Genomic DNA, 18,371 nt, shown 5'->3' with positions numbered 1-18,371 from the left:
TTTTCTCCAAGCACTGCAGATGTTCCTAAGGGCTTCATACTGAGCTATAGACCCAGCTCATTTTTTGATTATTTTGAGAGACAGGGTCTCACTAAGTTAGGAGAGATTCTAGTTTGAGCAAGCTGTGGAGTGCAGCTGAGGTAGCAGAATTACAAGTTCCAGCCCAGCCTGGGCAATTGAGTGGGACTCTGCCTCAAAATAAAAAATAAAGGAACTGGGGATGTTGGGGCTATGGTTCAGTGTTAAGACCTTGGGCTCATCCCCGCTAAAAACAAAACAAAACAAAAACATCCCCAAAGAAACAGAGAGGAAGAGGGCAAGAAAAAGGGACAGAAAGGATTTTGTGTTTACCTATCGTACCAGTTATCTACAGAGGGTACCACGAGCCCAGACTGTGCTGGGTGCAGAGATGCTGTGAGGAGAGGAGCCGCTGGGGCTCACCCACACGCTCAGGTGACCGGGCGGGTGGGAAAGTGCTGGGGGCTCTTAGCTCCCGCAGGTTCAAAGAGGGCGTCTAGGAGGAGGTGACACCAGGAGCCTGAGAAGGAAAGCTGGAGGGCACTCCAGGCAGAGGGAAGAGCACACAGGAGGGTCTCGGAGTCTGGGGAAAGGCTTCATCCTGTGGACACCCTCCCTCCCTCCCTTCCCATTTTTTTTGAGACAAGTTCTCACCAAGTCGTCCACGTTGGGCTCAAATTTGTGATCCTCCCTCCTCAGTCTCCCAGAGTGCGAGATTAAAGATGTAGACCATCTTGCCCCGCTAAATCTCATTCTTTTAAAGTTTTTTTTGGAGACAGGGTCTTACTCTAATTCATGCTGGCTTTGAACTCAGTATGTAGCCCAGGCTGGCCTCAGACTCACAAGAATCCTCCTGCTTCAGCCTCCTGAGTGCTGGGGCTACAGCCTGCACCACCATGCCCAGTTTAAATTCCATTTTAAATGCCACCGCCTCTGAGGAGCCTTCTCTGCATTCATCAAGGCTAAATCACCTACCCTATTACCATCCATTGACTTCCCAGGGCAGGCAATGCTGAAATAATTTTCGTGCTAAGCTTGCTCATGTACTGTTTGGTCTCTACACTGGAGCAGCAGCTGCATGAAGACATGGACAGTGTTGGTTTTATTTTTGTTTTTATTTTTTTCGGTACCAGGAATCAAACTCACAACCTTGCGCATGCCAGGCAGGCACTGTGTCGCTGAGCTAAATCCCCAGCCCCGACAGTGTTGATTTTATTCAGTGTCACATCTTTGGTTAATATTTGCTGGGCCAGACATACACTACTGCACATACCTGTAATCCCAGTAATCAGAAGGCTGAAGCAGAAGGATCAGTATGAGTTAGAGGCCAGCCTGGACTACACAGTGAGTTTAAAGCCAGCTTGAACTATGTAGTGAGACTCTGTCTTTAAAGAAGAAAAAAGGAAATAACAACAACAACTAGGTTTTTTAAATTTTTTTTTTTTTGGTACCGGGAATCAAACTCATGACCTCATACGTGCCAGGCAGGCACTTATGCCACTGAGCTACATCCCCGGTAACAACAACAGTTAGGAAAGACAATGCTAAAATTCATACAGAAACACGGAAGTCCAAGAATAGCCAAAGCAATCCTGAGCAGAAACAATAAAGCAGAAGGCAGTACAATACCTAACCTCCAATTATACTACAAAGCCATAGTAACAAAAACAGCATGGTACAAGCAAAAACAGACATGTAGACCAAATGCATAGAGTAGCAGATGCAGGAAAAAAACCCCCACACCACTACAGCCATTTGATTCTGAACAATGTGGCCTAATACAGATGCTGGAGAACGGGCGGCCACTTCAACAGTGGTGCTGGGAAGACTGGACGCCCATCCGTGGAGGAATGGAACCGGATGCCTCGCTCTCACCCTGTAGAAAATGGAATTCAAAATGGATCACAGACCCAAGCACAAGACCTGAACTTTGAAACTGCCAGAAGAAAACATACAGGAAATATTGGAAGCTGTAGGCACAGGCAAAGACTTCCTGACTAGGACTTGAATAGCACAGGAAACAACAGTAGGACTCAACAATTGAGATCACATCAAATTAAAAAGTTCCTGTGCAGCAAAGGGAAAAACCAGCAGAGTGAAGAGACAGCTGCCCAAATGGGAGATCTTTGCCAGCAGACAGTGGGTTAATATCTAGACTATGTAAAGAACCCAAAGAACTTAACACCATCCTGGCATGGTAGCAAAAGCCTGAAACCCTACTCTGAGAGGCTGAGGTAGGAGAATTGAAAGTTTGAGTCTAGATCAGGCAATTTAGTGACTTACACCCTGTTTTAAAAGAAATAAGTAATAATAATAACAATGGCTGGGTGTTGTGGCACAGGCCTGTTATCCCAGGGCTTGTGAGGCTGAAGCAGGAGGATTTCCTTGAGTTTGAGGCCAGCATGGGCTACACAGCTAGAGCCTGTATAAAAAGAAAACAAAACAGGTCTGGCGGGGCATGGTGGCACACGCCTGTAATCCCAGCACTCGGGAGGCTGTGAGTTCGAGACCAGCCCAGGCCACAAAGTGAGCTCAAGACCGGCCTGAATGGTGTAGGGAGATCCTGTCTCAAAAAGACAAAAACAAAAACAAAACAATGCAGAACAAAAACCAAAATAAAACAAAATGATGCTGGTGATAAAGGTCTGGGGATGTTGCCCAGTGTGAGGCCCCGAGGTCCAACCCCCAGTGCTGCACACAACAAAACAAACAAAAAACGAGGCGTTTAACACCAAAACCCGAATCGTTCAGTCACTAAGGGGCAAATGAGCTGTACAGACACCACTCAAAAGGGGGAAGTACAAATGGCCCTAGGCACAGACAGAACAAAACTGGCCGACATCTTTAGTCATCAGGGAAATGGAAAGCAAAACTGGACTGAGACTGAGACTCACCTCAGAATGCTTGTCCTCAAGTACAGAAACCACAAGGGCTGGTGAGGGTGCGGGGAAAGGGTCCTTCTATGTGACTGATGCGAATATAAGTCAATACGGCCACTATAGGAATCAGAATGGAGCCAAGCGTGGTGGCGCGCACCTGTAATCCCAGCACTCGGGGTACTGAGGCAGTTGAATGGTTGTGAGTTCGAGACCAGCCTGGGCTACAAAGTGAGCTCAAGGCCGGCCTGAACTGCATAGCAAGACCCTGCTTCAAAATAAAAAAAATAAAATAAAATAAATAAATAAATAAATAAACAAACCTGTCATCCTAGCACTTGGGAGGTTGAGGTAGGAGGATTGCTGTGAGTTCGAGGCCAGCCTGGACTCCAGATGGAGACCCTGGCTCAAAAAACAAAACAAAAGCAAAAACAAAAAAAACAAAAACCCAAAATATATATACTTTAAAAAAATTGTGGTATATGTTACTACTCAACTATCAGAAGGAATTAAACACAGACACTGCACATGGCTGAAGTTGGGAAACACACTGACTGAAGGAGTCCACATAAGTCGTCGCAGATTGTCTTATTCAATTTCTAGGAAACACTGTATGGACAGTAAATAGATCCATAGGGGTAGAACGCAAAGTGGTGGTTGCCGGGAGCTGAGGTCAGGAACCACTGAGGACCAGCTGCTTACAGGACACAGGGGTTCTTTGGGGACTGATGAAAATGCTTGGAGCTACATCCAAGTGGAGGTCACACAACAATGCCAATCAACTAAAGGCCAGGGAATTGGTCTTGTGGAAGTAGTTAATCTTAAGCGGTGTGAACTTTACCACATTTTAAAGACAGAAATACTCTATTCTCTGACTACTCCAAAAGAGCCAAGCAGTGGTTCTAAATGAAAGAAACACGAGGCAAAAAGTGTACGAATGAACTTTAATCTTTAAGCGGTGCTACTTCACCGAATTCTGCAAATAGAGGAAACAGCTGACAGCGTCCAGCTGCAGTGAAAGAGTAACTGTCACCAGCTGTCAACCTCTTTTGGTCTATCTTTGAAGACGAGCGATTTCTATCTAAATATATTTTTTCTTATGTTTAGACGGGATTGGAATCCATTTATCAAATTACTTGTTTGTTTGTCCCTCTGCTTCCCAGAGGGAGGCGGCCTCCCGATCCTCAGAGCCAGACGCTAAGTGACAGGCTGCCCAACGATGGGCAATAAGCCAAGTGCCAAATAAGAGCTTATTATTTACCAGCCTATGATATGCCAAACTTACTTGAGTAAAGTAAGCACTCAGGGATTATCTCAGTCCTTACAAAAACAGCCCAGCGGTCTAGGAGTATTATTATTTTTGAGACAGGGTCTGCCTATGTAGTTTAGGCTGGCCTTGAATTCACAGCAACCCTCCTGCCTCAGCCTCCCAAAAGCTTGGTTGGGTTACAGGGATACACCACCACAGCCAGTAATGGACTGTAAGTATTATTTCCATTTTGTGGACGTGGAAACTGAGGTTCAGCATACCTCTCTTAACTCTATGCCACTTACTACTATAGTGCTTATTATAAACCAAACCTCATCTCATGCAATTCTCCCAGTCGGCTTATATAGGGTGGGCATTCCACTGCTTCCAACTTACAGGCGTCAAAACTGCTAAGAGTGACGTCCTAAGGCGTAAAAAGAATGACAGTTCGGGAGGAAAGTCAGTCAGCGACTACAGATTAACCCAGAGCCTCAGTACACTATCCAAGCGCTCGCCACCTCGTCCAGCGGAGCCCTTTTATAGTCTAGCCCTACGGGTCGCGTGCAGGGCCACGCCCAGCCTCGTGGCTGGCGGGCTCCACCCAAACGGCACGCCCTAAGGGAAAACCCACAAGGAGGTGCCTTAGAAGGACCCAGGCGCCTTCACCGTAGTTGTCTTAACTTTTGCCTGCGAAAGATGCGTCTTTACGGGACTTATTTTTAGTATCTGCCACTACCAGCAAAAATTGAGACTAGAGCGGGAGGCCTTTCAGGAAAAAGTCCTAGACGGCTGAGCGTTTTCGGCACGGCAGGCACCCACTCGGGCAGGCTGTCTCTCAGGGTTCCTTCGCCCTTGGCTCCACCGCTTTCAGACAACGCCCAACAGCGGCCGCCAATGAGCTTCGCCGAGTAGCTGAGGGGGCAGGGCTAGTCCTTAAAGGAGCCGCGACTTCTGAGCAGACCGTAGAGTGACCCGGATGATGGCGGCCGGCATGGCCCTAGCCCTAGCCCTGTGGCTACTACTGCCGCCAGTGGGGGTAGGAGGGGCGGGACCTCCTCCGATCCAGGATGGCGAGTTCACGTTTCTGTTGCCCGCGGGGAGGAAGCAATGTTTCTACCAGTCCGCGCCGGCCAACGCAAGCCTCGAGGCCGAGTACCAGGTAAAGGGTCCCGGGCCGCCGAGCTAGCGAGGGCCGGGGGAGGGGGCGAGGCGTGCAGTGAAGCGGGGGACGTGGGCGGGGCCTGCGCGTGGAGTGCGGGGCGGAGCTAGGGGAGAGGTCAGACGGAGGGGGCGGGGCGACTCGTGGGAGCGGAAGGGGTGGGCATAGTGAAGGCGGGGCTGGAGTGGCACAGAATTAGGGGCGGGGCCATCGGAAGGAAAAAGCCATTCGGAGCAGGACTCTCGGGATGGGTGTGGTCAGAATGGTTCGGTTGAGGGGCGTGGCCCACAGGAGTTCTTCGCGGTTAGGTGAAAGGCGTGGCCCTAGAGTCCCTTTTGGGGCGGTGTCAAGCAAAGGAGCGTTACTAGGTAACCGTCCATCAAGGACCTCGACGGGGGCGTGGCCAAAGAAAGATCCCGCCCTATCCATGCTGGCGAAGGCGGGGCGAGGCTGGGGGCGGGACCCGGTGGTAGTCAAGGTGTGGGCGCTCAGGGTGCTCGCAGCCTGCTTGGGTCTGGGCCAGTTGCTTCAACCTGGGACTTCTCTGGCAGGCGCCCTGGCCCAGTTCTCTCCAGCCTTTTTTTTTTTTCGGTACCGGGAATCAAACTCACGACCTCACGCTTGCCAGGCAGGTGCCATGCCGCTGACCTATATCCCCGGCTCTCCCCCATTCTTACCTGCCCCCAGGTGATAGGAGGTGCGGGGCTGGACGTGGATTTCACGCTGGAGAGCCCCCAGGGTGTGCTGTTGGTCAGTGAGGCCCGCAAGGCGGATGGGGTGCACACGTGAGTTCAGTCCTGCTGCCTGCCCGGTTGGGTTACAGCCCGGCGCCTCCCAGGCGGTCTCGAGTTTCGGCCCTGGCTGCCCCAGAGCTCTGCCGGCCACCAGGGTCAAGTCTGTTATGTCTGGGTCTCTTATCAGGGTGGAGCCTACGGAGGCCGGCGACTACAGGCTGTGCTTCGACAACTCCTTCAGCACCATCTCCGAGAAGTTGGTGTTCTTCGAGCTCATTTTTGACAGCTTGCAAGATGACGAAGAGGTGGAGGGCTGGGCGGAGGCCGTGGAACCCGAGGAGATGCTGGACGTCAAAATGGAGGACATTAAGGTGCGCCTGGGCCGGGCTGGGCTGTGGGCCGGGCCACCCTCTCCCATGGCCAGTACTGGCAGCAGGGTGCTGGCTATTCTTCCTCTTTGGCTGGGGTCTCCACCTTGGCCCATCCAGCCCCCCCAGGTAGTGGTGTCCCCAGATTTATATAGTGCCTCATTTAAATAGTTTATTCCTAGGTGTAAAGCCTGTTGTTTGTGAGCCGGTCACACATCGCTAAGTTGCCCAGGCTGGGCTCAAACTTCCAGTCCAGCTGCCTCTGCCTTCCAGAGTGCTGGGATGACAGGTGTGCACCACCCATCTGCCGGCTCCTGTTGTAGATTGAAAACCCTATGTACGCAGTCTCCATAACCATGCCTTGCAGTAAGTCCTGTGCTCCAAGTGTTTTCCTTTTACAGGTGAGAAACTGAGGCACAGGATAGCGGAGTAACTCACCCAAGGCCACACAGCTAGCAACTGGCAGAGCTGGTATTTAAATGAAGGTAGTCTGGGCCCAGCAACTGGCCTGCTACCCAGTCCAAGTGTGTTCTGTTCACTTACTGACCCTTTCTGTGGGGTGTGCTGGGGACTGAATCCAGAGCCTCACGTACCCAGCACATCTCCACTGAGCTACCCTGCAGCCCTAGCGTTTCTTCTTTTGTTTGTTTTTTGAGATAGGGTCTCCCTGTGTAGTTCTTGCTGGCCTTGAACTCATTGTGGCCCAGGCTGGCCTCGAACTCATGACCATCCTCCCGCCTCAGCCTCTGAGTGCTGGGATCACAGGCGTGTCACCACACCCGGCTCACAGCAGAGGAAACTGATGCCCAGGGAGGTTCACTAACTTGCTGGAGGTCACACAGCCGGGGAGTCACAGTGAGGTTGAGGCTCTGTCTCACGGCCCTTCCCTCTGCCCACAGGAATCCATCGAGACCATGAGGACCCGGCTGGAGCGCAGTATCCAGCTGCTCACGCTGCTGCGGGCCCTGGAAGCGCGAGACCGCAACCTGCAGGAGGGCAACCTGGAGCGGGTCAACTTCTGGTCCGCCGTCAACGTGGCCGTGCTGCTGCTGGTGGCCGTGCTGCAGGTCTGCACACTCAAGCGCTTCTTCCAGGACAAGCACCCCGTGTGCACGTAGCTCTGCCTCAGAGAACCGACTGAAAATGGAGGGCCACGGGCCTGTGCAGCTGGGGGTGTCCCCTCCCTAGCCTCCTTTCTGCGGGAGGGGAGGCTGTTGTGGGCTGAGCGCAGTGCCCCTGGCTCGTAGGCCTGGGCCCCTTTGAGGGCCGGAGGTTGTGTACGGTGGTGCTGCTGCGGCGCTGGAGTGCGGCCCCGTGGTTCCCGCACCCCCTGCACACGTGCCTTTGTGTTTCTGCCATCCTGGGACTGAGCCCAGGGCCTCGCACTGAGCTACATCCTCGGCCAGTTTTTGTTTGGGACAGGATCTTGCTAAGTTGCCCGGCTGGGTTTGAACTTGCGAGCCCCCAGCCTCACATCCCAGGGTGCTGGGGGGACAAGCCCACGCCACCTGCGCTCACGTCTTCCAGGCGGTATCAGCTCCGCCCTGGAGGGGCCAGGAAGCGACTGGTCCCTGCCCCTCCCCACCTGGGCTCTCTGTGCCAGGTGTCGTGGGCAGGGCGCCACTGCTCGGGGGCCCCACACCTGGCCTTCTCTCCTCGGCCAGGAAGGAGACGACAGCTGCAGCGTTCTTGCCAGGAGAGACTTTATTTGACAGGACGGGCCCTGGCCCCTCGGCCCAGTGGGTGGCCGGCTGGGCCAGAGTTCTGGGGACAACTGCAGCAGGGCCCTGCAGGACTGTCTGCCCCTTTCCTGCAGGACCCCCAACAGGGCCAAGGGGCAGCTTGGTCACGGCCCAGGGACAGGAGCCTAAAAAAGAGGCCGGTCAGGCCTGGGTCCTGGAGTCAATAAATTATGGTCAGAGACCCCTGGTGTCTGGTGATTGGGGCTCAGGACACCAGCTGGGACAGAGCTGCCCACAGGAAGGGGCAGCCAGGTGGGCGGGAGGGAGGGGTCTCCACGAAGCTCAGAAGAAAGGACGGGCCGGAGCCGATGGAGGTGGTCGCCTGGCCACAAAAGAAAAACCAGAGGCAAAGCTCAGCTGCGGCCTAGCTGGGCCAGGGGGAGGGGCAGGCCCGGATCAGTGCTGCGGCGCTTGGAACCGCCAGGCCTGCGTGTCGGGCTGGCGGTGTCCCCAGACGGCACCCTGGTGAGTAAGGCCTCGGCATGGACACGGACACAGGGCCACACGCAGCCACGGAAGGTTCTTCCCTTTATTTAGTTTATTAATAGGGTACAGAGCGCAGGCACTTACAGTGGTCAAACCGAGCCAGGAGTGAGCAAGAGGTCTGCTCAGAGAGGGGCACAGGACCCCCCTGAACCCCTCAACTCGAACTGGGGGCCCAGGAGGAGGAGGGCAGAGGAGGGAGTGAGGCCAGCCTGGCGGAGACTCCAGGCCTGGCGAAGGCACCTCTGGCAGCCGAGGCGGGCCGGGCTCCGGCTGTGTGGTTAATGTTGCCGAGAAGGAATATGTACAACGTGGGCCGGGCGGGGGTCCCCCGTGAGAACCGTAACACGGCCGGGGACCCCTTGGCACCCCAGCTTCCAGATGGCCTATTCTTTGCGAGTTGCCCCAACTGGGGAGACCCCCAGCCAGCCTGGACCCCTCCTTCAAGACGGCACCTGGAGCACAGCCACTCGGCTGGTACCCGCAAAGTCCAACGCCCCAGCAGCCCCTGCCCAGGCCTTCGGTCCCTCGCACGGTGCGGTGTCCGGTGGGACGGGGAGGGGCAGGGTGCCCCGAGAGCCTGGTCCCATCACGGGGGCCAGGGTGGCGAGGGGGCCCAGGCCCCGGCGAGGGGCAGCCCGACCCCTCGGGCGGGCGGGCGGGCTTAGTCGAGCAGTGAGGGCTCGGCGGGGCGGATGATGGTGGGCCGGCTGGGCGCGGCGGGCGGCCTTCTGCTGCGGAGAGAACAAAGACGAGGAGGGGAGCGCAGTGAGGCCGGAAGCACTGCCAGCGCCGGGCCCTACCTAGGGGTGCTCTGGTGCTCCGGGTGCTGCCGAGGCGCCTGGAGGGAGCCCGCGGAACCAGGTCGTTTCCTGTGTCCCTGCGGCGGCCCGTGTGACCTGGCAAGGCCCTTTTCTGTCCCGGACCTCGGTGGGCAGGGGCGCGTGTCCCTCCGCAGTGAGAAGCCGGTGGGAGGGCACCCAGCGCCAGGGGCCCAGGTGGTACACGGTGGGGGGGACAGGCCGGGGGCTCCAGAGTCACCCTGCTGCCATACTGTGACTCCCGGCAAAGGCCCTGGGCCTCCGTTTCTCAAGCAGCTAAACCCGGGTTTTGCGGCCCGCTTGGCCGGGGTAGAGGGAGCACGCTGGGGGAGGGGCAGGCTGGGGACACCACCCAGGGCGCAGGGGGCGGGTGTGACCTTACCTGGGCACTCCTGGGGGGATGCCGGGGGGCACCCGTGCTGGTCGGGATGGGATCTGCGGTGGAGCCGAGAAGGGGTCGTTGTTGGCAAACACCTGGGTCCCAGGCCGGGACGGGATGGGGGGTGCCGAGAAGGAGGCCGCAGCCCCCACGGGCATGGGCAGCAGGGGGGGCCCCGGCGTGGGACCCCGCACTGCGGGAGGCCGGCCCGGAGGGTGCACGCTGGACACAGGTCGGCGCTGTGGAGTGGGGCTGTGGGGTCGGAGGGGAGCCATGAGTGGGGATCCCTGCCTCCCACGCCCTCCCAGGCCATGCGGGTCTCCCCGGTGGACACTGCCCTACCCGGCTGCGCCAGGGCCTCCTGCTGGCCAGGGCTCAGACCCTTCAGACCCTTCCAACCTTCAGGTCACCCGAGTCTCGGTGCTGGGCCCTCTCCCCTCAGGATTCCCCAGCAGCCCTCTACCACGGTGGCCCAACAGCTCTGCTCCGTCAGGGTCCACGGCCCCCCGCCCCCGTGCTGTAGGAAGCTGACCCCGGTAGCCAGCGCTGGCCCCATCTGTCCCCTGGGTGCCCCTGGGGCGCCTCCCACACCTGTGGCTCGCCCCCGTCTGCAGCCAGGTGTCATCGACCGGCGGGGGCACAGGTGTGGACACGGTGCTGGTGCTGATGTCGCCGATGATAGTGAGCGCCTCCTTGAGCGCGTGGTACATGCGGAGCATGTCGTCCCGCCGCTGCGCCTGGTCGGCCGACTCCTCCATGAGGCTGCTCTGGTCAGCCGACGAGTACAGGTAGGCCAGCAGCTCGTGGTGGATGAAGGCCTTCGTCTGGGGACACGGGCGGCAGGTCAGCTAGCACCCGGGCCCGCTGCCCAAACACGGGGAGGCCGGGTTGGGGGACTCTGACCCCGCCAGGCACAGCACAGGACTCGCACGTACTGTCACCTCCGGAGTCCCGCTGGGCTGCCACTGAACCCTCCTGCCCGTCTCACAAGATGCGGGCCTGGGCTCAGGCAAGGACTTGGCCCCCAGCCCGGCTCCAGGGCGTCTTAGGAACCACTTCCTAGCATCTCCCCTTCCCTCTGCTGGCTTCTGACTGCCTTTTCTTGAGGTGCTACTGGTTTCTGCTCTTACTACTTCTGGGACTGAATCCAGATGCCCCGCCATGGAGCTCTATCCCCTGCCCTTTTTATATTTTTTGTTTTGAGGCAGGGTCTGGCTAAATCACTAAATTGATGAAGCTGGGCTCAAACCTGCCATCCTCCTGCCTCAGCCTCCCAGAGGGCCAGGATGACTGGGGTGCGCCACCATGCCCAGCCCTCTTGGCGTTTTCTGAGGCAAGAATAAAAACTGACGGAGAAGTGAACCTGCGGTGTTGACTCTCACTACCGGCGCAAGGCCCACCCGCAGGCCCCGGGGCCGCCCCGGGCGGACGCGACACTCACGTTGTTGATCATGAGGTGCATGATGGTCTTTGGCATGAGGTCTCGGATGGACTTGTTAATGATGGCCACGTACGAGTCCACCAGGTTGCGGATGGTCTCCACCTGCCGCTCCAGCTGCGGGTCCATGGAGAAGGTGTCCTGCCCCACGTCCTCGTTCTCCGCCTGCAACACAGCAGCAGTGGTGGGGGTGACACAGCCCTCGGGGGCGGGGTGAGTCGCTCTCCCTCAGGGCTGCCCGGGGCCCTGTCCACACGCGGCCCCAGCTGGGCGACCTACTGGACTCTCAAGACGCCTTTCTGCTCTGCGTGCAAGTGGGCACCGGTCTCACACTAGCGCTGGGCCTCCCCTTTCTGTCCCGGAAGGGGACACTTGGCTAAAGGGCACCATGGCCGGTAGGATGGCTCCTCACCTGGTCCTTCTCGGGGTAGACGCCGGCGCGCAGGAATGAGGCCTTCCAGCTGTCCACGTCCTCCTGGGAGTCACAGGCCAGCTCGATCTGCCGCAGGTCCTTGTAGACGTTCCTGGCGCGGGAGTGAGGGGGGGTGCTGTGGCCCGATCACAGGCCTGGCTGACCGCCAGGGGTCTAGCGCTCGACCAGGGGCTCAGAACTGATCTGGGCTCCAGGACGCTACCTGCACCTCCCCCGTCATGCTGAGCTGTTGCTCAGACATGGCATCTACTGCCCATAAAACAGCAGTGCAAGCTGCATGTGATGGCACACGTCTGTGGCCCCAGCATTCCGGAAGCTGAGGCAGGAGGATCACAAGTCTGAGGCCAGCCTGGGTTACACAGTGAGACCCTGTGTCAAAACAAAAACAAAGGCCCCACGCAGCGCCCCACAGGGCAGGGTCTGATGCAGAAGCATCCGTGGCTATCTTTCGTCGGCTCTGGAGACTACTGCCCTGGGCAATGCCTGTCCATCAGGTTCTCCTGGGGGGACCCACACGCTTGACTCCTGAGCCCTGCTCTGGAGTGCGGCTCGCAGCAAGGGGTCTGCAGGGAGCCAGAGCGGCAAGGACCACCAGAACTTCCTGCCACAGCGTGGATGTCCCCTGCCTGTGCAGTCCGGTGACAGCCACAGGAGGCTTTGGCAAGATCGTTTATTTTCCAGCACTGGGGACTGAACCCAGGGCTTTTAAGGCTTTTGCACTAAATTATATTCCAAGCCCTATTTATTTACTTAAATTTTGAGACAGGGTCTAAGTTGCCCAGGTTGGGCTCAAACTTGTAACCCTCCTGCCTCAGCCTCTGTTATGATTGATATTGTGTCAACTTGGGGAGTCTAGAGGTTTGGCTAAGTGACTCGGCAGGAAGCCAGGGTGCTTACTTTGTATACATCCTGAGCCTGTGGAAGAGGAGGGCATGCAGATTATGTGAGAGCTACACGCCCCTTAGGTGGGGGTAGCCTGTTTACAATGTAAGGCAGGGAAAGAAGCTGCTTGCCGCCATTCCTCCCTTTTGCTCTGGCTGGTTTGCTGTGCGGCTGCCATTCCCCCCTTTGCTCTTGTTGCTTTGCTACCTTGTGCCTTGGAGCCAGCCGAGTATGGACTGAAACCTCCACAAACTGTAAGCTAAATAAATCTTTCCTTCCTTCATTTTGGGCGTTGGGTATTTTGTCTCAGCAAGGAGAGAAAAGTAACGGAGATAGCCTCTCAGAGTGCTGGGTTGACAGGCGTGCACCACTGCACCTGGCTAAGGAAGTGAATTTTAAATTTTATTTCATTTTGATTAATTTACATGTAAATAGCTACAAGTGGCCAGTGGCTATGCTAACGTAAATCAGAATTTTAGATGGTGACTGATTCCTGGGGATGCAAGGACAGGCTTGGGAAGTGTCAGGTTCAAGTGGATGAGAGGGTAGCCCCAAGGCTGGAAGCAAGATAGGAGGGACCCAGTGTTGGGGGACAGTGTTCTACAGCCAGGGTTTCTGGCATATGCCTTCATCATTTCCTGTCCCACACCCAGGTAGGGCCAAGCTAGTTGAGCTGCCCCTCAGAGCCCACAAGTGAGACATGGTTGCTCTTTCTCCACCTTTCTTCTGCCTGGGATGTCATGAAGATGGCTGCCATTTGGGCAGCTCTCTTGGACCAAGAGGCAGAAGCCATGTGTTGGGGAAGGCTGAGGAACAAGAAAGGAGGCTGGGGCCAGGGCTACAGCTCAGTGGCACAGCACCTGCCTGGCAAGTCAAGGTCCTGAGTTCAATTCCTGGTAGCAAAAAACCCCCCCAAAAAAACAAAACAAAAAAAAAAAAAGAAAGGAGGCTGGGGAAGCTGCCCACCCCGCCCTTGCCTCAGTGGGAAAGTTTGGATTCAATTCAGGTAACAGGGAAATGTTTAACTTGTTTCCTCTACTGTTTTTCTGGGTTTCCTGATCCCACTTCTAAGAGGTACATGGGCAACACCATGGGCCTGCTGTGCTGGGAAGTTCCGGGCTCAGGCAGGCAGGCCAGCTGGCTTCCTCAGCTGGGTCCTGGGCCTAGAAACACTAAGGTCTTAGGTCCCCTTTCCTTCCCTGCTTGCGCTGTAGATCAAACCAGGGGGCACGACCATGCTCGCCCGGCACTGGGCCACACTGCCACCTACAGCAGCCCCTCCCTGCTGCCCTGAGTCCGGCATCCTGCTCCGGACAGCCTCACCCCTGCAGCCAGCAGAGGGCGTGCGAGAGCACCAGAGCCATCACTCAGATCTCTGGCCCCCACCCCACCTGACACCCACAGCATCTTAGCGTTTCCTTTCTGCGGCAGCGGGGATTGAACCCAGGACCTTCACACTGAGCTCCACACCCAGCCCTTTTTAAAATTTTGAGACAGAGTCTTGCTAAGTCACTAAACTGCCCAGGCTGGGTGGAACTGGTGATCCTCCTGCCTCAGCCTCCCAGAGGGCTGCGGTGACAGGTGTATGTCATTGTGCCCAGCTCCAACTCCCTCTATAGAACAGGAACGCCTGGGGCAGAGACCCTGACAGTGAGCGCTCAGTGCTCGCTGTGGAGAGCTTTGCACCAGGCTGCTGGTCCACACCCCGCCCCTTCGGGGACCGTGGCCTGGGGCCCTCACCTCTGCTCTGTGTTGAAGATGGCGAAGACGTGCTTGTTGGACATGAAGCCCTTCTCGACGTCGCGGATCTTGAGGTTGTCCAGGGGCAGCATGTACTTCTTCTCTTTCTCCTGAGGCCGGAAGGGACAGGGTCACTGGGTGGTCTGGGCAGCGGCAGGCGGAACTCTGTGGTAGGTGTCCCAGGACAGCCCTGCCTGCTCCTGGCACTGCTGATGCCAGTGGCTTTGTGGGACCAGCTCACCTGCCACTGCTCCCCTTCACTTCTGCCTCGACATCCCTGGTGGCTCCTACCCCAGGGCCTTCGCACACCCAGGGTCTCTGCCAGGGTGCCCTGCCCCACGCCACACCGCCAGCTCCTTGTCTATGTCAGGACGTAGTGCAGAAGGGACCTCTGGGTGACCGTACCCCACACTAGGGACCTGGGTCCCCATCCCCCCCAGGGCTCCTGGAGGACGGGGCAGCGTCTCTTACGTCCACTGCGGAGACAGCGCAGTGTGTGCTGGGATCGCTCAGCTCTGCCCACAAGGCGACAGTCCCTACCCCACTCCCTGAGACTGAGGCAGAGTCGAGGGGGCAGGACGTGGCCCTCAGGGCTCTGTGTGCAGCCATCACCACTGGCCAAGCTGCTGTGGCCACCCAGGGGCTGGGCCCTTCCTGAGCACTGTAAGTGGGCCTTGATATGCGGGTGAGGCGGGGCACACAAAACCTTTTCTTTTTTCTTGTTCTTCCTTTTTCTCGTGTTTTTAAAGGTTTTTTGAGACAGGGTCTCCCTATGCAGTTCAGGCTGGGCTTGAGCTCACTTTGTAGCCCAGGCTGGCCTCAAACTTGCAACGATCCTCCTGCCTCAGCCTTCCCAGCAGCAGGAATTAAAGCCTGTCTCACCATGTCCGGCAAATGCAGTTTTGAGGGTGGCAGTGTGTTTTTATAGTGCTGGGGACACAACGCAGGGCCTTGTGTATGTCCAGCAATTGCTCTGCCACCGAGCCACACCCCAGCCTGAGCCGCAGTCCCCAGCCCCCCAAGCCCAGGTGACCCCCCGCGGCTGCTTGTGGAAATTTCCCCTTCAACCCGCTGAGGACAGCGCTGCTCAGAGATGGCAGCCAGCTGCGCAGGGACACAGCCTAACGTGACGCACCAGGAGCCCCCGGGCCAGGCTCCGTCTGCAGCTCCCTGCCTTGCGGCAGGCCCCGAGGCTCTCGAGCCTCCTCCTGGGCCCGGCTCTGTGCGCTCAAGGCCCCAGAACGAAGCCCGCCGGGCCACCACCTGAGCCGGGAGCAGCCACCTCGAGGGTGGGGAGTGGGCGAGGGGCTCCTCAGCAAGGGGGCCAGCACACCTCCCACTCCAGCGCTCCGCAAGGCTGAGGCGGGAGTGTTGCTAAGTTCAAGCGGAGCCTGGGCAACATAGGAATTTAATCAAAAACAAAAAAAGCACTGGGGATGGAGCTCCGTGTGAAGGTCCTGGGTTCCACCCCCAGTACTAGGAGGAGAAAACAGGCGGGAGGAGGCAGAATAGAAGCACAGGCGGGCACACAGGTACGCGGCCGGCCAAGCGGCGAAACACTAAGCTCAGTGCCTCCTGCGCCGTGAGGCCCCAGCGGCACCCTGCCACGTCCTGCACAGCAAGGAAAGGGCGTGGGGCACGGGACGCAGCCCACGCCGGGCTGCAGACTGGGAGCCCCGGGGAGCGGGGGACGTGAAGCACTGTCACAGCGGCGGCGGGCGGGGCAGGGGAGCCAATGTGGGGCTGGGGCGTGCATCTGCGCCCTGCCGGAAGTTTCCGGAAGGCCCTCCAGGGTCCCCACCCTCGCGTGTCATGAGGCAGGAAGCAGCAGCGGCCGGCAGGGCCAAGGAACTGAGTCACAGGCCATCCAGGCTGTGCGCGAGACACCACATCTGGACGTGCTTACGGTGTGAGTGCCCCGGACTCGGCGGCCGCCTTCCTGCAGCTGCCGGCACACGCACACACACACACACACACGCACACACACACACACGCGCGCGCGCACAGGCGCCGGGCACACACACACACGCAGGCACAGGCGAGCACGGCCCCTCCCCCGCACAGGGGCCCGCGACCCGAGCCCTCCTCCCGCCCGCTCCCTCGGACTTCCTGGAAGCGCACGCACGGCTTTCTCCAGATGCGAGGCGGCCACCCCTGCCCCTGCCACGTCCGAGCAGACTGCGGCTCGCAGGGTGGCCGGGGGCCCCAGGGCACAGACACCGGCCCCGCCGCCCCAGTGTTCAGACTACCTGTTCAGGAGGCTCTGCGTGTGTACAGTAGTCTGCACATTGGTTAGGCTGGGCTCGGGCGAGCGGCGTCTGGAGGCCCCCCCCGCCCCCCGGCTCCCCAAATGCGCCGCCACCCCCGGGAAGGCAGGCTCGGAGGTAAGCAGCACCTTCCACTCGCACGGGCGAGGCCCCAGGAGACGAGCCTGAGCGGGAGAAGGCACGGGGCGGAGGCAGGAGGGAAGCCCTGGGCTGAGGGGCCCCGTCCCGGGCCGTGCATTTCTCCTCGTGTTTATTCCTGAAATAAAGAGACCCTGACTTCTTGCTTCTCTCTGCGGCTTCCCTACAAAGGTGTCGCACGCACGACGCCGAGGGTCCTGCCTGCTGGGACCCCAAATCAGGGCCAGGGCTGGGACCCACCCAGGACGTCGCGCCAGCCCCGCCCGGCCCTTACTCTTCGCATCTGGGGCGCACACACACACACCCGGCCCCTCCGAGGCCGCCTGGTTCTCATTACCGCCGGCGCCCAGGCTGCCTCCAGCGCTGCCCCGGCCTGTCAGGGGCCCGCAGCGGGGTGCGTGGCTCCCAGCGGTGAACAAGAGCCGACCTGTGATGCCACCACCCACGTGTGTCAGGCCCAGGCCTGGCGGCCGGTCCATAGCACCCCAGGTGGGACCCCAGGAGACCACCCTCAGCTCTTCTGAACATAAGCCAGGCCTGCCCATGTCCGGTGCCCCTGCCTGCCCAGCGAGGACAAGGCATCTGGAGCAGCTCTGGTCAGACCGCGGGGACGGGAAGAGGGGACAAGAGGCTACAAGGCCACCCCGAGCCCTCACCCCAGCCACCTGCAGCTGTGATCGTGTCCCCGAGGCTTCCTTAGAAGCCCACGGCAAGGAAGCCGGGCCACACCCTCGCCAGCCTCCTCCACCGCTCCCGCTGCAGGCTGCTGGGGCACCGGAAATGCTTGAGGCAGCTGTTACCCCTCGACCTTGGATCTCAACAGACCCTGACAGGGGTCCGACGCCTGTGTGGCTCCAGAGGGTCCAGGGCAGGGCCAGGCAGGAGCAAGATGACCGCATTTCACCCGGCCCGCACCCCTGGCGTGACCACATCTGATGGGGGGTGGCAGTACGGACAGGGCGCTCCAGGTCACTGACCAGGGCCCCAGCGTCCCCACCTGGGAACGGCAGTGCCGACTCAAGGGGGCCTGAGGGTTTGCTGAGGAGGGAGACAGTGGCTTTTCCCAGCTACCATCCCCAGCACAGGGCTTTGTAAACAGCCCCCCACTTAACACGGCCGGCTGGGGACAGGGCCATGAAAACTGCCCCAGCCACGCCTGCTGGGAGCTCATGGGCTTGGGAGCACCCCCACGTCCCCGAGAGCAGGAGACCCCGGCTGTGGCTTCGGAGGCCCCCGGGGAAGCCTGGCCTCTCCACCCACAGCCCCTGGGCCAGGCCGGCAGCCAAGTCTGCTCTGCAGAGGCCACAGCCTCCCCCTGGGTGACCAGGCCTCTCTCTCTGAGCCCTTGGCCTCTCTGCGCGTGGGGGGTGGGGTTCCCAGGGCAGACTCCAGAGCAGGTGAGGCTGCCCGCCTGAGGTCGGGCTCTGCACTCCTGCGGCCCCAGAGCAGGAAGGTGCTGTGGTGTGGACCTCACAGGCGGAGAGCCGGGGGCCGGGCTCCTGCCCAAGATATTGATGAGACCCGGGCCCTCGAGCCCCAGTTCTCAGGCCCTCGCTTTCTTTGTCTTTTTTCTTGTTTGCAGAAAAATCTGAAAATCTACTTTGAACTATATCTCGGTCCTGTTTTTATTCTGTTTCTTAATTT

General features: G+C 58.6%; 2 protein-coding genes across 7 annotated transcripts in view; one reads left to right on the top strand and one right to left on the bottom strand.

Annotated features, from left to right (window-relative positions):
• Nucleotides 1-5,038: 5,038 nt before the first annotated feature.
• Nucleotides 5,039-8,327, top strand: Tmed1 (transmembrane p24 trafficking protein 1). Its single transcript, XM_005405633.2, has 4 exons — nt 5,039-5,302; nt 5,990-6,087; nt 6,224-6,407; nt 7,304-8,327. The coding sequence occupies exons 1-4, from the start codon at nt 5,120-5,122 to the stop codon at nt 7,520-7,522; spliced, it is 684 nt and encodes a 227-aa protein (XP_005405690.1). The 5' UTR covers nt 5,039-5,119; the 3' UTR covers nt 7,523-8,327.
• A 330-nt stretch (nt 8,328-8,657) lies between these two features.
• The window catches only part of Dnm2 (dynamin 2), a 73,946-nt gene continuing 64,232 nt past the window's right edge, over nt 8,658-18,371 (bottom strand). For 4 of the 6 annotated variants that reach the window (XM_005405626.2, XM_005405630.2, XM_005405625.2 and 1 more), the window contains 6 exons: nt 14,323-14,432; nt 11,680-11,791; nt 11,271-11,432; nt 10,421-10,653; nt 9,833-10,081; nt 8,658-9,363 (listed from right to left, as the gene is read on the bottom strand). In XM_005405626.2, coding sequence (XP_005405683.1) covers nt 9,294-9,363; nt 9,833-10,081; nt 10,421-10,653; nt 11,271-11,432; nt 11,680-11,791; nt 14,323-14,432 — 936 coding nt within the window. In that variant the 3' untranslated portion in view covers nt 8,658-9,293. The remainder of the gene's footprint in view (nt 9,364-9,832; nt 10,082-10,420; nt 10,654-11,270; nt 11,433-11,679; nt 11,792-14,322; nt 14,433-18,371) is intronic. The other 2 variants (XM_005405628.2, XM_005405627.2) reach the window with 1 other exon arrangement.

This window comes from Chinchilla lanigera, unplaced genomic scaffold, assembly GCF_000276665.1.
Source record: "Chinchilla lanigera isolate Chin_1 unplaced genomic scaffold, ChiLan1.0 scaffold00094, whole genome shotgun sequence".
Lineage (NCBI taxonomy): Eukaryota > Metazoa > Chordata > Mammalia > Rodentia > Chinchillidae > Chinchilla > Chinchilla lanigera.
The sequence above is the reverse complement of the archived record's forward strand: the minus strand, read 5'-3'. Positions and strand labels throughout refer to the sequence as shown.